The sequence below is a fragment of the Schistocerca gregaria genome, chromosome 9, assembly GCF_023897955.1.
Source record: "Schistocerca gregaria isolate iqSchGreg1 chromosome 9, iqSchGreg1.2, whole genome shotgun sequence".
In the NCBI taxonomy this organism is placed as follows: Eukaryota; Metazoa; Arthropoda; class Insecta; order Orthoptera; family Acrididae; genus Schistocerca; species Schistocerca gregaria.
In genome coordinates, this window is record NC_064928.1 from 81475277 (window position 1) to 81490627 (window position 15351).

Genomic DNA, 15351 nt, shown 5'->3' on the forward strand with positions numbered 1-15351 from the left:
TCTCTCGACCTACCCGGTGTCCTCTGCACTGAACAGTGGAATTCCCGTTCCACTCTTCATGCTATCACCCTTGCTTTTAATTTCACCGTAGGTTGTTTTCACTTTTCTATAGTCATTCCCACAATCATTCATTTCTCGATTTCTTCTCATTTTTCATGCAGAGAGTTCTCCTTTGCTTCCGTGCACTTCCTATTTATTTCAGTCCTAAGTAACTTGTATTTTTGTAGTCATGAATTTACCTGAACATTTTTGTACTTACCTCCTTCTTCGATTAACTGACGTATTTCTTCGCATTTACGTTCTTTGTACCTACGTCTTTCTATCCAACTTCTGTGACTTCTCTTTTAAGACACACCCATTACCCTTCAAGTTAACTGCCTACTGAGCTGCTACTCCTCATTGCAGTACTTACGGCCTCAATGAACTTCAAGCGTATCTTTTCATTCCTTAGTACTTCTGTATCTCACTTCTTTGCGAATTGATTCTTGCTGACTAATCTCAAACTTCAGCCTTCTCTTCGCCAATACTAAATTGAGATCTCTTTGAATCTGCTAATGGGTACGCCTTACAATCCAGTATCTGATTTCGGAATCTCTGTCTGACCATGATGTAATATATCTGCGAAATTGAAAATGTATGTTTAATTTTTGTTCGCCTAACATTTTGTAAAAACAACGCAGTGAGTCTTCCTCTTGCTGCCCTTTTGTCTCCAAACGGCCAGCCAGAACGGTTCTGTATGTTTTATTCTCTGTAAATTAATTTTAATAACATACATATATATTATTAACTATTTATATTCTAAAATCTAAGTATGCCGTTGGGATTTAACTGTTTGGTGACGTGATTATGTGCCGTCAATGCGCTGTTAGATCTACATTTAAGTGTATCACAGGTCAGTCCTACATTCAAATTTTCATTTTACAAAATCCAATCAGTGCATTTTAATAACAAAATCATGTACTCTCTTGCAATTTAATATTATCACAGTCGTACGTCAGTAAGCTATTCGACTCTCGAGTGACATCTCGATCTCATTCTTAGAAGAATTTGAAAATTCAGTTAAATGAGTCATTCGTGGACTTGTCATGGTTTCAGCACTGACAATGCGAAATTCTACGTATTACTGAGCTAATGCTGCTGTCGTCAGTGGAGATGTCCCTCCTCTCGAACAAAAACTTTCAAGATATCAATTTATAATTTCATTATTTAGGGGACGAGCCACGGACAGGGGCGGGGGAGGAGCCACGGACAGGGGCGGGGGAGGAGCCACGGACAGGGGCGGGGGAGGAGCCACGGACAGGGGCGGGGGAGGAGCCACGGACAGGGGCGGGGGAGGAGCCACGGACAGGGGCGGGGGAGGAGCCACGGACAGGGGCGGGGGAGGAGCCACGGACAGGGGCGGGGGAGGAGCCACGGACAGGGGCGGGGGAGGAGCCACGGACAGGGGCGGGGGAGGAGCCACGGACAGGGGCGGGGGAGGAGCCACGGACAGGGGCGGGGGAGGAGCCACGGACAGGGGCGGGGGAGGAGCCACGGACAGGGGCGGGGGAGGAGCCACGGACAGGGGCGGGGGAGGAGCCACGGACAGGGGCGGGGGAGGAGCCACGGACAGGGGCGGGGGAGGAGCCACGGACAGGGGCGGGGGAGGAGCCACGGACAGGGGCGGGGGAGGAGCCACGGACAGGGGCGGGGGAGGAGCCACGGACAGGGGCGGGGGAGGAGCCACGGACAGGGGCGGGGGAGGAGCCACGGACAGGGGCGGGGGAGGAGCCACGGACAGGGGCGGGGGAGGAGCCACGGACAGGGGCGGGGGAGGAGCCACGGACAGGGGCGGGGGAGGAGCCACGGACAGGGGGGGGGGAGGAGCCACGGAGAGGGGGGGGAGGAGCCACGGAGAGGGGGGGGGAGGAGCCACGGAGAGGGGGGGGGAGGAGCCACGGAGAGGGGGGGAGGAGCCACGGAGAGGGGGGGGGAGGAGCCACGGAGAGGGGGGGAGGAGCCACGGAGAGGGGGGAGGAGGTAGGGAGAGGGGGGAGGAGGTAGGGAGAGGGGGGAGGAGGTAGGGAGAGGGGGGAGGAGGTAGGGAGAGGGGGGAGGAGGTAGGGAGAGGGGGGAGGAGGTAGGGAGAGGGGGGAGGAGGTAGGGAGAGGGGGGAGAACGGGGGGAGGAGGTACGGAGTGGGGAGAACGGGGGGAGGAGGTACGGAGTGGGGAGAACGGGGGGAGGAGGTACGGAGTGGGGAGAACGGGGGGAGGAGGTACGGAGTGGGGAGAACGGGGGGAGGAGGTACGGAGTGGGGAGAACGGGGGGAGGAGGTACGGAGTGGGGAGAACGGGGGGAGGAGGTACGGAGTGGGGAGAACGGGGGGAGGAGGTACGGAGTGGGGAGAACGGGGGGAGGAGGTACGGAGTGGGGAGAACGGGGGGAGGAGGTACGGAGTGGGGAGAACGGGGGGAGGAGGTACGGAGTGGGGAGAACGGGGGGAGGAGGTACGGAGTGGGGAGAACGGGGGGAGGAGGTACGGAGTGGGGAGAACGGGGGGAGGAGGTACGGAGTGGGGAGAACGGGGGGAGGAGGTACGGAGTGGGGAGAACGGGGGGAGGAGGTACGGAGTGGGGAGAACGGGGGGAGGAGGTACGGAGTGGGGAGAACGGGGGGGAGGAGGTAGTGTGTGGGGAGAACGGGGGGGAGGAGGTAGTGTGTGGGGAGAACGGGGGGGAGGAGGTAGTGTGTGGGGAGAACGGGGGGGAGGAGGTAGTGTGTGGGGAGAACGGGGGGGAGGAGGTAGTGTGTGGGGAGAACGGGGGGGAGGAGGTAGTGTGTGGGGAGAACGGGGGGAGGAGGTAGTGTGTGGGGAGAACGGGGGGAGGAGGTAGTGTGTGGGGAGAACGGGGGGAGGAGGTAGTGTGTGGGGAGAACGGGGGGAGGAGGTAGTGTGTGGGGAGAACGGGGGGAGGAGGTAGTGTGTGGGGAGAACGGGGGGAGGAGGTAGTGTGTGGGGAGAACGGGGGGAGGAGGTAGTGAGAACGGGGGGAGGAGGTAGTGAGAACGGGGGGAGGAGGTAGTGAGAACGGGGGGAGGAGGTAGGGAGAACGGGGGGAGGAGGTAGGGAGAACGGGGGGAGGAGGTAGGGAGAACGGGGGGAGGAGGTAGGGAGAACGGGGGGAGGAGGTAGGGAGAACGGGGGGAGGAGGTAGTGAGAACGGGGGGAGGAGGTAGTGAGAACGGGGGGAGGAGGTAGTGAGAACGGGGGGAGGAGGTAGTGAGAACGGGGGGAGGAGGTAGTGAGAACGGGGGGAGGAGGTAGTGAGAACGGGGGGAGGAGGTAGTGAGAACGGGGGGAGGAGGTAGTGAGAACGGGGGGAGGAGGTAGTGAGAACGGGGGGAGGAGGTAGTGAGAACGGGGGGAGGAGGTAGTGAGAACGGGGGGAGGAGGTAGTGAGAACGGGGGGAGGAGGTAGTGAGAACGGGGGGAGGAGGTAGTGAGAACGGGGGGAGGAGGTAGTGAGAACGGGGGGAGGAGGTAGTGAGAACGGGGGGAGGAGGTAGTGAGAACGGGGGGAGGAGGTAGTGAGAACGGGGGGAGGAGGTAGTGAGAACGGGGGGAGGAGGTAGTGAGAACGGGGGGAGGAGGTAGTGAGAACGGGGGGAGGAGGTAGTGAGAACGGGGGGAGGAGGTAGGGAGAACGGGGGGAGGAGGTAGGGAGAACGGGGGGAGGAGGTAGGGAGAACGGGGGGAGGAGGTAGGGAGAACGGGGGGAGGAGGTAGGGAGAACGGGGGGAGGAGGTAGGGAGAACGGGGGGAGGAGGTAGGGAGAACGGGGGGAGGAGGTAGGGAGAACGGGGGGAGGAGGTAGGGAGAACGGGGGGAGGAGGTAGGGAGAACGGGGGGAGGAGGTAGGGAGAACGGGGGGAGGAGGTAGGGAGAACGGGGGGAGGAGGTAGGGAGAACGGGGGGAGGAGGTAGGGAGAACGGGGGGAGGAGGTAGGGAGAACGGGGGGAGGAGGTAGGGAGAACGGGGGGAGGAGGTAGGGAGAACGGGGGGAGGAGGTAGGGAGAACGGGGGGAGGAGGTAGGGAGAACGGGGGGAGGAGGTAGGGAGAACGGGGGGAGGAGGTAGGGAGAACGGGGGGAGGAGGTAGGGAGAACGGGGGGAGGAGGTAGGGAGAACGGGGGGAGGAGGTAGGGAGAACGGGGGGAGGAGGTAGGGAGAACGGGGGGAGGAGGTAGGGAGAACGGGGGGAGGAGGTAGGGAGAACGGGGGGAGGAGGTAGGGAGAACGGGGGGAGGAGGTAGGGAGAACGGGGGGAGGAGGTAGGGAGAACGGGGGGAGGAGGTAGGGAGAACGGGGGGAGGAGGTAGGGAGAACGGGGGGAGGAGGTAGGGAGAACGGGGGGAGGAGGTAGGGAGAACGGGGGGAGGAGGTAGGGAGAACGGGGGGAGGAGGTAGGAAGTGGGGGGAGGAGGTAGGAAGTGGGGGGAGGAGGTAGGAAGTGGGGGGAGGAGGTAGGAAGTGGGGGGAGGAGGTAGGAAGTGGGGGGAGGAGGTAGGAAGTGGGGGGAGGAGGTAGGAAGTGGGGGGAGGAGGTAGGAAGTGGGGGGAGGAGGTAGGAAGTGGGGGGAGGAGGTAGGAAGTGGGGGGAGGAGGTAGGAAGTGGGGGGAGGAGGTAGGAAGTGGGGGGAGGAGGTAGGAAGTGGGGGGAGGAGGTAGGAAGTGGGGGGAGGAGGTAGGAAGTGGGGGGAGGAGGTAGGAAGTGGGGGGAGGAGGTAGGAAGTGGGGGGAGGAGGTAGGAAGTGGGGGGAGGAGGTAGGAAGTGGGGGGAGGAGGTAGGAAGTGGGGGGAGGAGGTAGGAAGTGGGGGGAGGAGGTAGGAAGTGGGGGGAGGAGGTAGGAAGTGGGGGGAGGAGGTAGGAAGTGGGGGGAGGAGGTAGGAAGTGGGGGGAGGAGGTAGGAAGTGGGGGGAGGAGGTAGGAAGTGGGGGAGGGAGAGAGAGAGAGAGAGAGAGAGAGAGAGAGAGAGAGAGAGAGAGAGAGAGAGAGAGAGAGAGAGAGCGCTCAGTCCTGTCACATTTCCTTGGGGGAACTCATGACGATACTCTTGTTCCTGATGAACACTCTCGGTAGTCTGTGCGCTTGGAACTTCAACAGTTTGAAATGGGGCGCTGTGACAAACGCTTCCTGAAAATTTAGGAATATGGAATCTACCTGTCCATGGTTCGCAGGATATCACGTGAGGAAAGAGCGAGACCCATTTCAGACGAGTGGTGCTTTCTGAATATGTGCCGATTTATCAACAGAAAAATTTGTGGTAAGATCCTATGGGACGAAACTGCTGAGATCATCGGTTCCTAAGCTTACGCACTACTTAAACTAACTTTAACTTATGCTAAGAACAACACACTCCCATCACTGAGGGAGGACTAACCTCCGACGGGGGAAGCCGCCTGAACCGTGACAGAAGCTTTTGTGTGTCAAGAAAATTTATTACATTCGAACTCAATGTGTTCAGCGACTCTACAGCAAACCAATCTTATAGATTTTGTCTGTAATTATGTGAGTTCGTTACACAATATAGTGCAAGAATAAAATTGTTAGAAACGGAGATGCCGCTAAGCGCGGCGCGTACGACGTCTGTGCAATAGTGTTAACCAAATGTCTACAACGGAGGTCCAAAAAGAGAACTTATTTCATCAGACTATACAAGACTCAAGACAAGAACAATCGCACCAGCAGTTTGAAGACAGTGTCGAGCAGGCAGTACACGCTACTGTAATGAAACAATGTAGTACCTTCACCTAGCGATATCGTAATATAGCCTTTCAGGGTAGAATCTTCATATCCAGAAACGCTCTGAGACCCTGAATTTAAACACTTGCGCAGCCAGGAGTGCTGTCAGGCTCAGCAAACAAGGGGACAATTGATCACGAGCAGGTAGCATTTTTACTCATTTCTTTAACCTTTTTTCGAAGCCATGGCTGTGCCGCCGGTCCCGGCGGAGGTTCGAGTCACCCCCGTGCGTGTGCGTGTGCCCCCTTAGGATAACTTAGGTGAAGTGGTCTGTAAGCTACGGGACTGATGGCCTTAGCAGTTAAGTCCCATAAGATTTCACACACATTTGAATTTTTTTTAACCATGGTGGTGTTTTCGTTTTCCTCTCTTGCTGCCGCGCGGTGTAGTCAAGCTGTCTGGTGCGCCTTGCCATGGTTCGCGCAGCTAGCCCCGTCGGAAGTTCGGGTCCTCCGTCGGGCGTGGGTGTGGGTGTGGGGGGTGAGTTTGTTTTTCCTTAGCGTAAGTTAGATTACAGTAGTGTGTAAGTCTAGTGACCGATGACCTCAGCAGTTTGCTCCCATAGGAACTTACAAGTTTCCAAATTTCCGCTCTTGTTTCTGTTACTTCTTGAGCTGCCGCTGCAATATTTAGATTTTCTCCTAACCCTTTTCTACAATATCCTCTGCATTTATGAGCTCTTATTTCCTCTGCTGTTCGCTTCTGATATAAAAATTGTGAGTATTCATTTCACAATGACAACTCAGTTTTTCTTTAAGGGTGTTTCCTTGGCAGTCTTCTGACATGCAGTCTGATTTTTGCCGTGTTTAGGCCTTTATCTTTCTTATCTGGTGTATTTGAACAGCATCTCAAATATTAGCTGCATTCTCCCCATTTAAGCATCTTGTCACATTCACGTCTTCATCCTAGCAACAATCATGCTGTCGTTTGGGCTTTTCTCAGGCCTGAGTACGAAGATATTTAGCCTTTCGTATCGTACCGAGGTCGAGTTTCAAGATTTAATAGCCGCTTTCGTAAAATCACAGACGACATGAACTGTCAAGCGGATTTAAGACATTTTTAACATTTCTACTTCAGTTGTACATCCTGGAGTTATTTCTGTTATTTATGTGAAAATGAGAGCTGGCCAGAACACACTAAACGATTTGAAAGAAATTATTCATAGTTAGATTACTTTTTCACGTTGGTTTACCGTGTTTAAGAGTAACATTGCAGTGAGCTTTCATACTGGTCTTTAAAACTGAATAGAAGTTCGATAAATATGAAACCCACTTCCATCTCCGAATCCTATTTCTTACATTTCCCAAAATTAAATGTTCCTTATCTGGGTTGGGTCCAAATAAGATTAACTGTACATAATACACAAATGTCCTGAACTCTGTTAGCAGTGGCTACTACTCACACATTTGATAACTTTTATCACACAATGTCTAATCAGTTTCAAGCAATCGTACCTATTAGAAATAAAGCGTGTAATATTTAGTTCTTTTTGACTTACAAAGTTGCTCACCTGCTTAGCCGAGTGGTATCATCATCATCATCATCATCATCATCATCATCATCATCATCATCATCATCATCGACGCGCAAGTCGTACAACGCGGCGGCAGCTGAAGTAAGATTTGCATCTGGTGGCCGAACTTCCCAGCCATCAATGTCACTATTTTTTTTGCGATGTCAAATGTTTAAGGGTCCGTTTACTGCGACATCAGTAATGCATATCGTAAGCCAACTCAATCTGCTCATTGATGGAGATGCAACTGATGGTGAACCTATGGTCCAAAATGGGTGAAATACTACATTGGGCCGTGCGGAAAGTGTTGGGCCGTGCGGAAAGTGCGTTGGAGAAAGGAAAATACATACCACTGGTCACTGTTATCTTGCAACTCGCAAGTGGACACACACAGCGAAGAGGCGACAGCCGGCCGATACTGCGCCTGTCGTCATAGGTTCCTGTCGATAACAGCTGCAGTTCAAAAGAAATCAAATTGTATTGTATTGTCAAATTGTTCTCTTTGGTATGATGTGTTGTACTGCGAGAACTACTTAACATCTAGCCACGTTTAATTGATACTGTATTACAGGGACGCGAATGGCGCTATGTATACAATGATTTAAATGTATTTGAAATTACGCTAACTTTATTTTATAATGTACTGTTAGTCATTTTATCCCTCTCTCCGATGAGCCAGATTTCAGTGAAATCAGTAATGTCTTAGTAATGATTATTAGGATCATATGAATGAGAGTGCCTGCATTTGTAAGCACTCAGATTTTTCTGAGGACAATCGATTGATCCAACATCTACACCTTAAGAGCATGTTAAGTCTTAGGATAGAACAAACGCCAAAAACGTATTTGAGACATTTTCCTCAAATAAGGGGTTGCCTCTTGTTACTTAAAGCAGTTTACTTGCAGCTGATTGTCTCTGTTTTGTCACATTTACTGAGTGGTTATGCAGAGGGTGGACAAAATTATGGAAGCGAACTTCGTATCACATTACCATTACTCACCATCTTGGAAACGCACTGGCATTGGAAACTGCTTCCAGCCTTGGAATGGATAAATACACGTCCCTTTTTTTTCTTAGTACGCAAAATAGTGCCAAGTTCAGGTAATTATGACAGATCGCTCCTGTATCCGTCTATCCAAAGTATATCACAAACGTCCAATAATTTTGAGATTATGGGTTGAGCAGCAGTTCACCTGAGTGCTAACAAGACCTGTCTTGGACAATACGAGCAGTATGAACAAAGGCCGTGTTGTTTACAATATAGCACCACTGGGAACAGACTATGGGATGCACCTGAGCAGCCAATATAGTCACATAATCCTTGGTAGTAACGCAGCCATGCGAACTAACCATGGGGCCCAAGGAATACCACCATATAGCTGCCTAAATCGTGGCCAAACGCCGTCCACCCATGCTTCATTTTTGGGAAGTCAATGCAGATATTGCGAAGTATCATCCAGGCAAATTATTTTCTTCCACTCCTCGAGACCCAGTTTTTATGGCTTCAGCGCCACATTTCCCTGTTACAGCCATTTGCATCATGATTAGTTTTGGAATTCCTGCCTGTCCTGCAATACTCAGCCAACAGAGTTCCCTTTGAGGTGTCACGTCGTCAAAGGGGCAAAAGTGCGACAACCACTTCTGCAGTTACTTGGAGCTATCGTCCTATTATTTTTAGTCACAATCGTCCTGCATGACCGTCTGTCACGATAAACACACAAACTTTCGTCCAGCGGATGATGGCTGCAGAAGCATCAACTATTCGAGCACCAGTTATTTTCTCCAGTTCCAGTAGGATTCGTTCTGCCAAAGACCTAATATCTGAACTCTACGCAACATATTGAGGACACTGGGAAGTGAGGTTTTGTGATCAAATGCAAGAGCGTAGTCTGCAAGCTTGGCTAACATGTGTTTATTTTTCAGAATTCATTTCTCAGGTTTTCCACATTTCTGTCCAAACCTGTATATACACTAGAGAAAGGTGGATGCAAATGAATTCAGAATTAATTTTTGCAGTTTTTATTTACAGAATATCACATGTGCATTTACATGTTTTTCAGTCTCCTCGCACCGACGTTCGGACTGCTAGCTCAACTTCTCTATAAGCTGCTGCCTGTTCTGCAGGGCAAGGTCCAGGGGGGTGTCCCCATCCTCATCCTTGGCCCCCCTGTCGGCCCCCGCGGCCAGCAGTACTGCTGCCACCTCTGTGTTGCCTTCATCTGCAGCGACGTGCAGTGGCGTCATCCCGCTGACATCCGTAGCATTGGGGTCGGCGGAGGACGCCGTCAGCAGCCGAACCATAGGCACATTGCCACTTAATGCGGCGTAGTGCAACGGGGTGTTCAGTTCCCTGTCCCTGGCGTCCACATCAGCTCCTGCCTCCAGTAGACACCTCACTGCCTCCACGTGACCCCTGGCACCCGCCCAGTGCAGAGCTGTCTTCCTGTCGCTGTCCCTTGCTCTCACGTCCGCGCCTGCCTCCAGATGCGTCTGGATCTCTTCCACTACTCCCTCCTCGGCAGCCTGGATCAGCATCTGGCCTCTCTCTTGTCCATTAAGGCTCCTGTAGGAAACGGAGAAATTCTTTCACGTTAATTCGAATACACAAGCCAAATTTTAGAACTATTCGTAGGAGTGAAACTATGAGCCCTCCAGAATGTAACTAAACATTGCCAGCCACTATGGCCGAGCGGTTCTGGGCGCTTCAGTCCGGAACCGCGGGGCCACTATGGTCGCATGTTCGAATCCTGCCTCAGACATGGATGTGTATGATGTCCTTAGGTTAGTTAGGTTTAAGTAGTTCTACGTTCTAGGAGACTGATGACCTCAGATGTTAAGTCCCATAGTGCTCTGAAGCATTTCAACTAAACATTCGCTACTTTAGCCAGTATAGGCGGAAAACTTTACCATATGGATGCCAAGCTTTACAGCAATCTCATACAGACCCTGAGCTGTATGGTTTTAAATTATCAGTAGCATTAATGTCACAATTTGCAGTTAGGCGCCGATACTTCTACAGTAATGTAAGGATGAAACTAAGTGATCAGTGTGCTTAGAGTTGTGAACAGTCAACATGGGTGTAGACAAGTTGAGCAGGGAGTTACTCTTTAAGCTTACATCAATGCAGCAACAAAGCTGCTTTTCTTAGCGATTGTCAACATGTTAAACGATTATGGATGTGGTTGATTGGGGTTGAAGGACCAAACAGCAAGGTCATCAGTCGCTTGTTTCAAATGTGGTCCATTTAGACAGTGACATCTCAGGAAAGTCAGAACGATGAAAGGGAAAAGGCTAAAACACGTAAAAATGCAGTAGTGTCGTCAATTGTAAAAACAAAATGAGTGAAGTCAGCAAGAGAGCGACCCCAAGGCTATGCTAGAGGCAGGAAATATCCCACCTCTGAAGCAGTAGAGGCAAGACCACCTGCTATTTAAAAGCGTTGAACCGCTAGAATGCAGAAGTGTGTGTGGGAAACGGAGACTAACCAATTCTAAAGTGATAAAAACAGAGTAAAAGGGGAAGAAAAGGGGATCTTGGCCAGGGAGGGGAGTCGGGAATCACCAAACAGCTTACAGTGGGAGATACCTAAACACTCACCACCCTGCCCCAACAGTGAGATTAAAAACCGAGAATAAAAACCACTTTCCCAGAGGAAACAGTGAACCAGTTCGACTATCCGGGAATCATCAGCCAACATTAAAGGTAAAATGCATGGAAGTCTGTACTTAGTACACGGAGCCAAAAGAAGGGTGCCATCCCACCAAACTGTGGGCTACTGACTGGAAGGCTCCACAACCACAAAGTGGGGGTGGCTTATTACCCAGAAGAAAACCATGGGTCTGCCTGGAGAACCACAGTGTTGTCAAGTCACTTCGGGAGAGACAGAAGGAAGAATGCCACAGGCCTAGTGTCACCTTAATCGCACGAAGTTTATTAGACAGAGAGGTAGCTTCCCAAGAGATGGCCCACGAAGTGGGATTTGATGGGAAGCCATAAATCCGCTGCAGAAAGAGTTACAGAGAACAGGGGTAAGTGACTGCTCGTCCAGCCAGACGACCAGAAAGCTCATTGCCTGGGATACCCACATGGCCAGGGACCTGAAGGAAGTCAACGTAACAAGCAGCATGGTGAAGATCAGCAAGATGGTCATGGATGGCAGAGACCAAAGGATGGCGGGAAAAACCAGTCAGTAGCCAGAAGGCCACTCATTGAGTCCTTACATAACAAAACGCGGTTGTGTTGGCACTGTTTAATAAAGGTATAGGCCTGGGAAATGGCTATCAATTCTGCAGTAAACATCACATGTAGGTGGCAGGAGATGATTTTATGTGCCAAGAGAGGACATGAAGGCATATCCCATACGATCAACAGATTTAAAGCAATCCCGAAACTCCCATAAAATGCGGCGGAAAAAGTAACGGAACACATTGGGGGGGGGGGGGGGGGGAGGGATGGAACTTCCGGACCTCAGCAGAGATCCAACAGAATTCAGGGCTGAGGACCTAACCAAAAGGGGGGGCTGGGGAGGGAGCATGGAAGACAGGACAAAAAGAAGCTAAAAATCACGACAAAGAGACAAAGCAGAGCCCAACCAGTAAACCCGCCCGAGGGCGGGGATCAGCTGGACGACGTCCACTGTTTGGGAACAGGATAGAATAGGAAAAGTGAGTGGGAGAGGAACAGATAGCGATTGCTTAAGAAACCAGAAGCTGCGACCGCCGACCAGAAGGGGGGGGAGATCCCAGCTTCAACCAGGAGACAATCAACAGGGCTAGTTGGGAAGGCACTGGTGGCCAAACAGATACCACGATGGTGGACTGGATCCAGCAGGTGTAGTGAGGAAGGAGGAGCCAAACCATGAACTTGACAACCATAGTCCAAGATAGCATTGACGCACAATAAAGGTGGAGGAGGATGGAGCAGTCTACACCCCAAGAGGTGTGAAAAGGTGTGGGCAAGGAAGTGAAGGACATTGAGTTTGTGGAAACATCCTACCTTCAGGAGTCTGATATGAGGCAGCCAAGTGAGCTGCTTGTGGAAAACAAGACCCAGGAAACAAAACCGTGGGACCACATGTAATCATTGTTCATCGAGAGAGCTCCGGATTTGGGTGGATCATAGTACGCCGACAGAAGTGGACCACCCGCGATTTTAATGGAGAGAATTTGAACACGTGTGAGAGGGTCCTTGCAAAGGCATGCCATTTAGCTCCATGGAGCTGCCGCTCTACAGAGGCCGTTGAAGAGGAACTAACCCAAATGCAGAAATCATCCACTTACAGAGCAGGGACGACCAAAGGACCCACAGAGGCCACAAGTCCATTGATATCAATGTGGAAAGGAAGTACACTCAATACAGAACCCTGTGGGATGCCAGTCTCGTGCGTCCGTGGAGAACTAAAAGGACTACCAACCCAAACCCTGAACGACTGATGGAACAGGAACTGGCAGATAAAAATCGGGAGTGGGCCCCCAAGACGCCCACTGATGAAGTGTAAGAAAGATGTGATGGCGACAAGCCATGTCACAGGCCTTGCAAAGGTCGGAAAATTCTGCAACCAAATGGCGGCGCTGGGAAAAAGCCTGCCGAACTGCTGATTCCAAGCAAAGTGTATGATCGATTGGAGACCGTCCCTATTGGAAGCCACACTAGTAAGGGGACCATACATCCAGGATTTGAGGACCCAACTGAGCCGACAGGCTACCACCCGTTTAAGTAACTTGCAGACATTTGTCAGACTAATTGGCCGATAGCTTTAGACAAAGAGGGGGTTCTTACCAGGCTTAAGGACATGCATGCCTCCACTGAGAAGGGGAAGTCACCTTGGAGCCAAATACGGTTAAGGACCTGCAGAAGATGTTGCTGTTGGTTGTGGAGCATTGAGATGTTGAAGCAGTTTGTTATGAATGGAGTCTGGGCCAGGGGCTGAATCATGAGAAGAAGAAAGTGAGGAAAGAAGAAAGTGGGGGAAAGAAATTCCCATTCAGTATAAGGTTTATTGGAACACTCTGACAAGGGGTAGAACATAAGGCGGAAGCTTCTTCCAGCTGTTTCTGGTGAAGAAAGGCAGCCAGATAGGAGACTGATGCCGTTGCAAAATGGGTCGCAAGATGTTCCGCAAGAATCGAAGGGCCCATACAGGAGATAAAGGCTGGGGAGGGTAGACCGCCAATGGCAACCTGGGAGAGAGCGAAGTGTAGCCCATACCCATGACATACGGACAGTAGAATCGAAGGAAGAAACAAAGCTTTCCCAACACATCCGTTTGCTCTGTTTGATTAAGTAACAGGTTTTAGTGCGAAGGCGTTGAAAGGTTTTAAGGTTGGCAATGGATGGGTGCCTCTTAAGGCGTTGCAAAGCTCGACGGCGATCACGGATGGCAATGGCTGTACTCCAACACAGGACTTGCTGGCGGCGAAATGGCCCAGAGGAGCGAGGTACAGCAAGCTAGCAGCGCGAACAATCTCGTCAGACGCATCACGTAGGACATCAATACAACACGACAAAGGAGAAGAAACAACCTGTAGTTTATAGAGGCCAAGCGGCGCGTTGAAAGACCAACGAGGTAACCTGTCCATCAGGGAGTGGCAAGGGAGCGAGAGCATGAATGGGAAATGATCACAAAGGTCGTCGTGAGTGAGTGAGTCAGTGACGAAAATCAATGGCAGAAAAGGTACCATGACCTGCAATGAAATGAGTAGGGGTGTCGTCATTAAGAAGGCACAAGTCATGGTCCTCAAGAAACTGGTATATGAGAATACACTGCCCCACAAGGGATGATGAGCTTTATGATCCCCAAGAAGGTGGATGGGACGAGTAAGTTGCTGAAGAAGGGCAGTGAAGGCAGCAGGTGTAGGAGTCCTGTCAGGAGGGAGATGATTGCAAACCGTGGCCTCACAGTGCAGGTGGACCTTAATAGCAACTACTTCCGATGTAGTCTGAAGAGGAATCCATGTGCTAGCAACGTCTGTACGGACCAATGTACAAACGCCACCAGAGGCCTGCATGGGGGCTGACCCTATTTCGACAGAAAACACAGAACCCGCAGAGGGTTGGTGAGTGATCAGTAAAATGAGATTCCTGTAGAACCACATAAGCTGCAGAGTAAGATGAAATAAGGGACTTCAACTCAGGAAGATGACAGTAATATCCATTACAATTGATAATCACAGAATCATTCAAATAGGGGTTCAACAGGCTAAAGCCAGTCACGCCGCCAGGTCACCACCAGTCACCAACAAGGAAGGGGGGGGGGGGGGGCGGCGGGACATCCATGAACAATAGGTCATGATCACGTTGCAAAGCTGGGGATGGCACCTCTGGTGACACCAGAGGCTTCTTGTCCCAGGACTTACGTTTCTTCTTCTTTTCTCTTTGAGATCGAGGAGGGCTGTGTGGCATAAAGGAGCCAGCTGCAGCAAGATTTGGAACAGTAAGATCGTCGTATGGCAGCAGACCTTTGGCCTGGAAGGTGCCAGGAAGGAGTATCCTGGGACAGGTGCCTTTGACTGGCACACACCGAAGAAGTGGGACACTTCTACAGCTGAGGATGGCGACCAGCGCCTAGAGGTGGTGTGGGAGCCTAAGGGGAGGGGGAGGAGGGGTCCGAGATTGAAGTAAGGAAGGGGGGGTGAAGATTTAACTAAAGCATAACTAGACGTCTTGGACACAGGGTGAAGATATGCATACTTCTGATGTGCCTCAGTGTAGGTTACATGATCAAGGGACTTCTACTCCTGTACCTTTTCCTTCTTATATACAGGGAATCTGGTGAACGTAGGGAATGATTGCCATGATAATTAACACACAGAAGGGGGAACACACGAATTCCCCTCATGGAGTGGAGAGGGGCCTGCGAACAGCGGGAAGACGTGTCCAAATCGCAAGCACTTAAAACCCCCTCATAGGAGGTGGGATGTAGAGCTTCACATCACATCGATAAACCGTAATCTTTACTTTCTCGGGGAGGGTATCCCCTTCAAAGGCCAGGATTAAGGCACCAGTATCAATGCGACTGTCCTTCGGACCCTTCTGAACACGCCAAACAAAGTT

At 51.5% G+C, this 15351-nt stretch overlaps 2 protein-coding genes across 2 annotated transcripts in view; one reads left to right on the plus strand and one right to left on the minus strand.

Moving 5' to 3' along the window:
- The first annotated feature begins 604 nt into the window (after window positions 1-604).
- On the plus strand, window positions 605-6955 carry LOC126291439 (TATA-binding protein-associated factor 2N-like). The gene is made up of 3 exons (XM_049984953.1): window positions 605-609; window positions 1211-1830; window positions 6864-6955. Exons 1-3 carry the CDS (start codon window positions 605-607, stop codon window positions 6953-6955), a joined length of 717 nt encoding a protein of 238 aa, XP_049840910.1.
- A 2246-nt stretch (window positions 6956-9201) lies between these two features.
- The window catches only part of LOC126291869 (ankyrin repeat domain-containing protein 2-like), an 80598-nt gene continuing 74448 nt past the window's right edge, over window positions 9202-15351 (minus strand). The window contains exon 3 of the mRNA XM_049985590.1: window positions 9202-9862. Within this exon, the coding sequence (XP_049841547.1) occupies window positions 9385-9862 (478 nt within the window). The 3' untranslated portion in view covers window positions 9202-9384. The remainder of the gene's footprint in view (window positions 9863-15351) is intronic.

Excerpts from the sequence above, each read along its gene's own strand:
- LOC126291439 (XM_049984953.1), top strand. Across the intron at positions 1,831-6,863 it reads GGGAGGAGCCACGGACAGGG|TTGTACATCCTGGAGTTATT; the intron begins GCGGGGGAGGAG and ends TTTCTACTTCAG.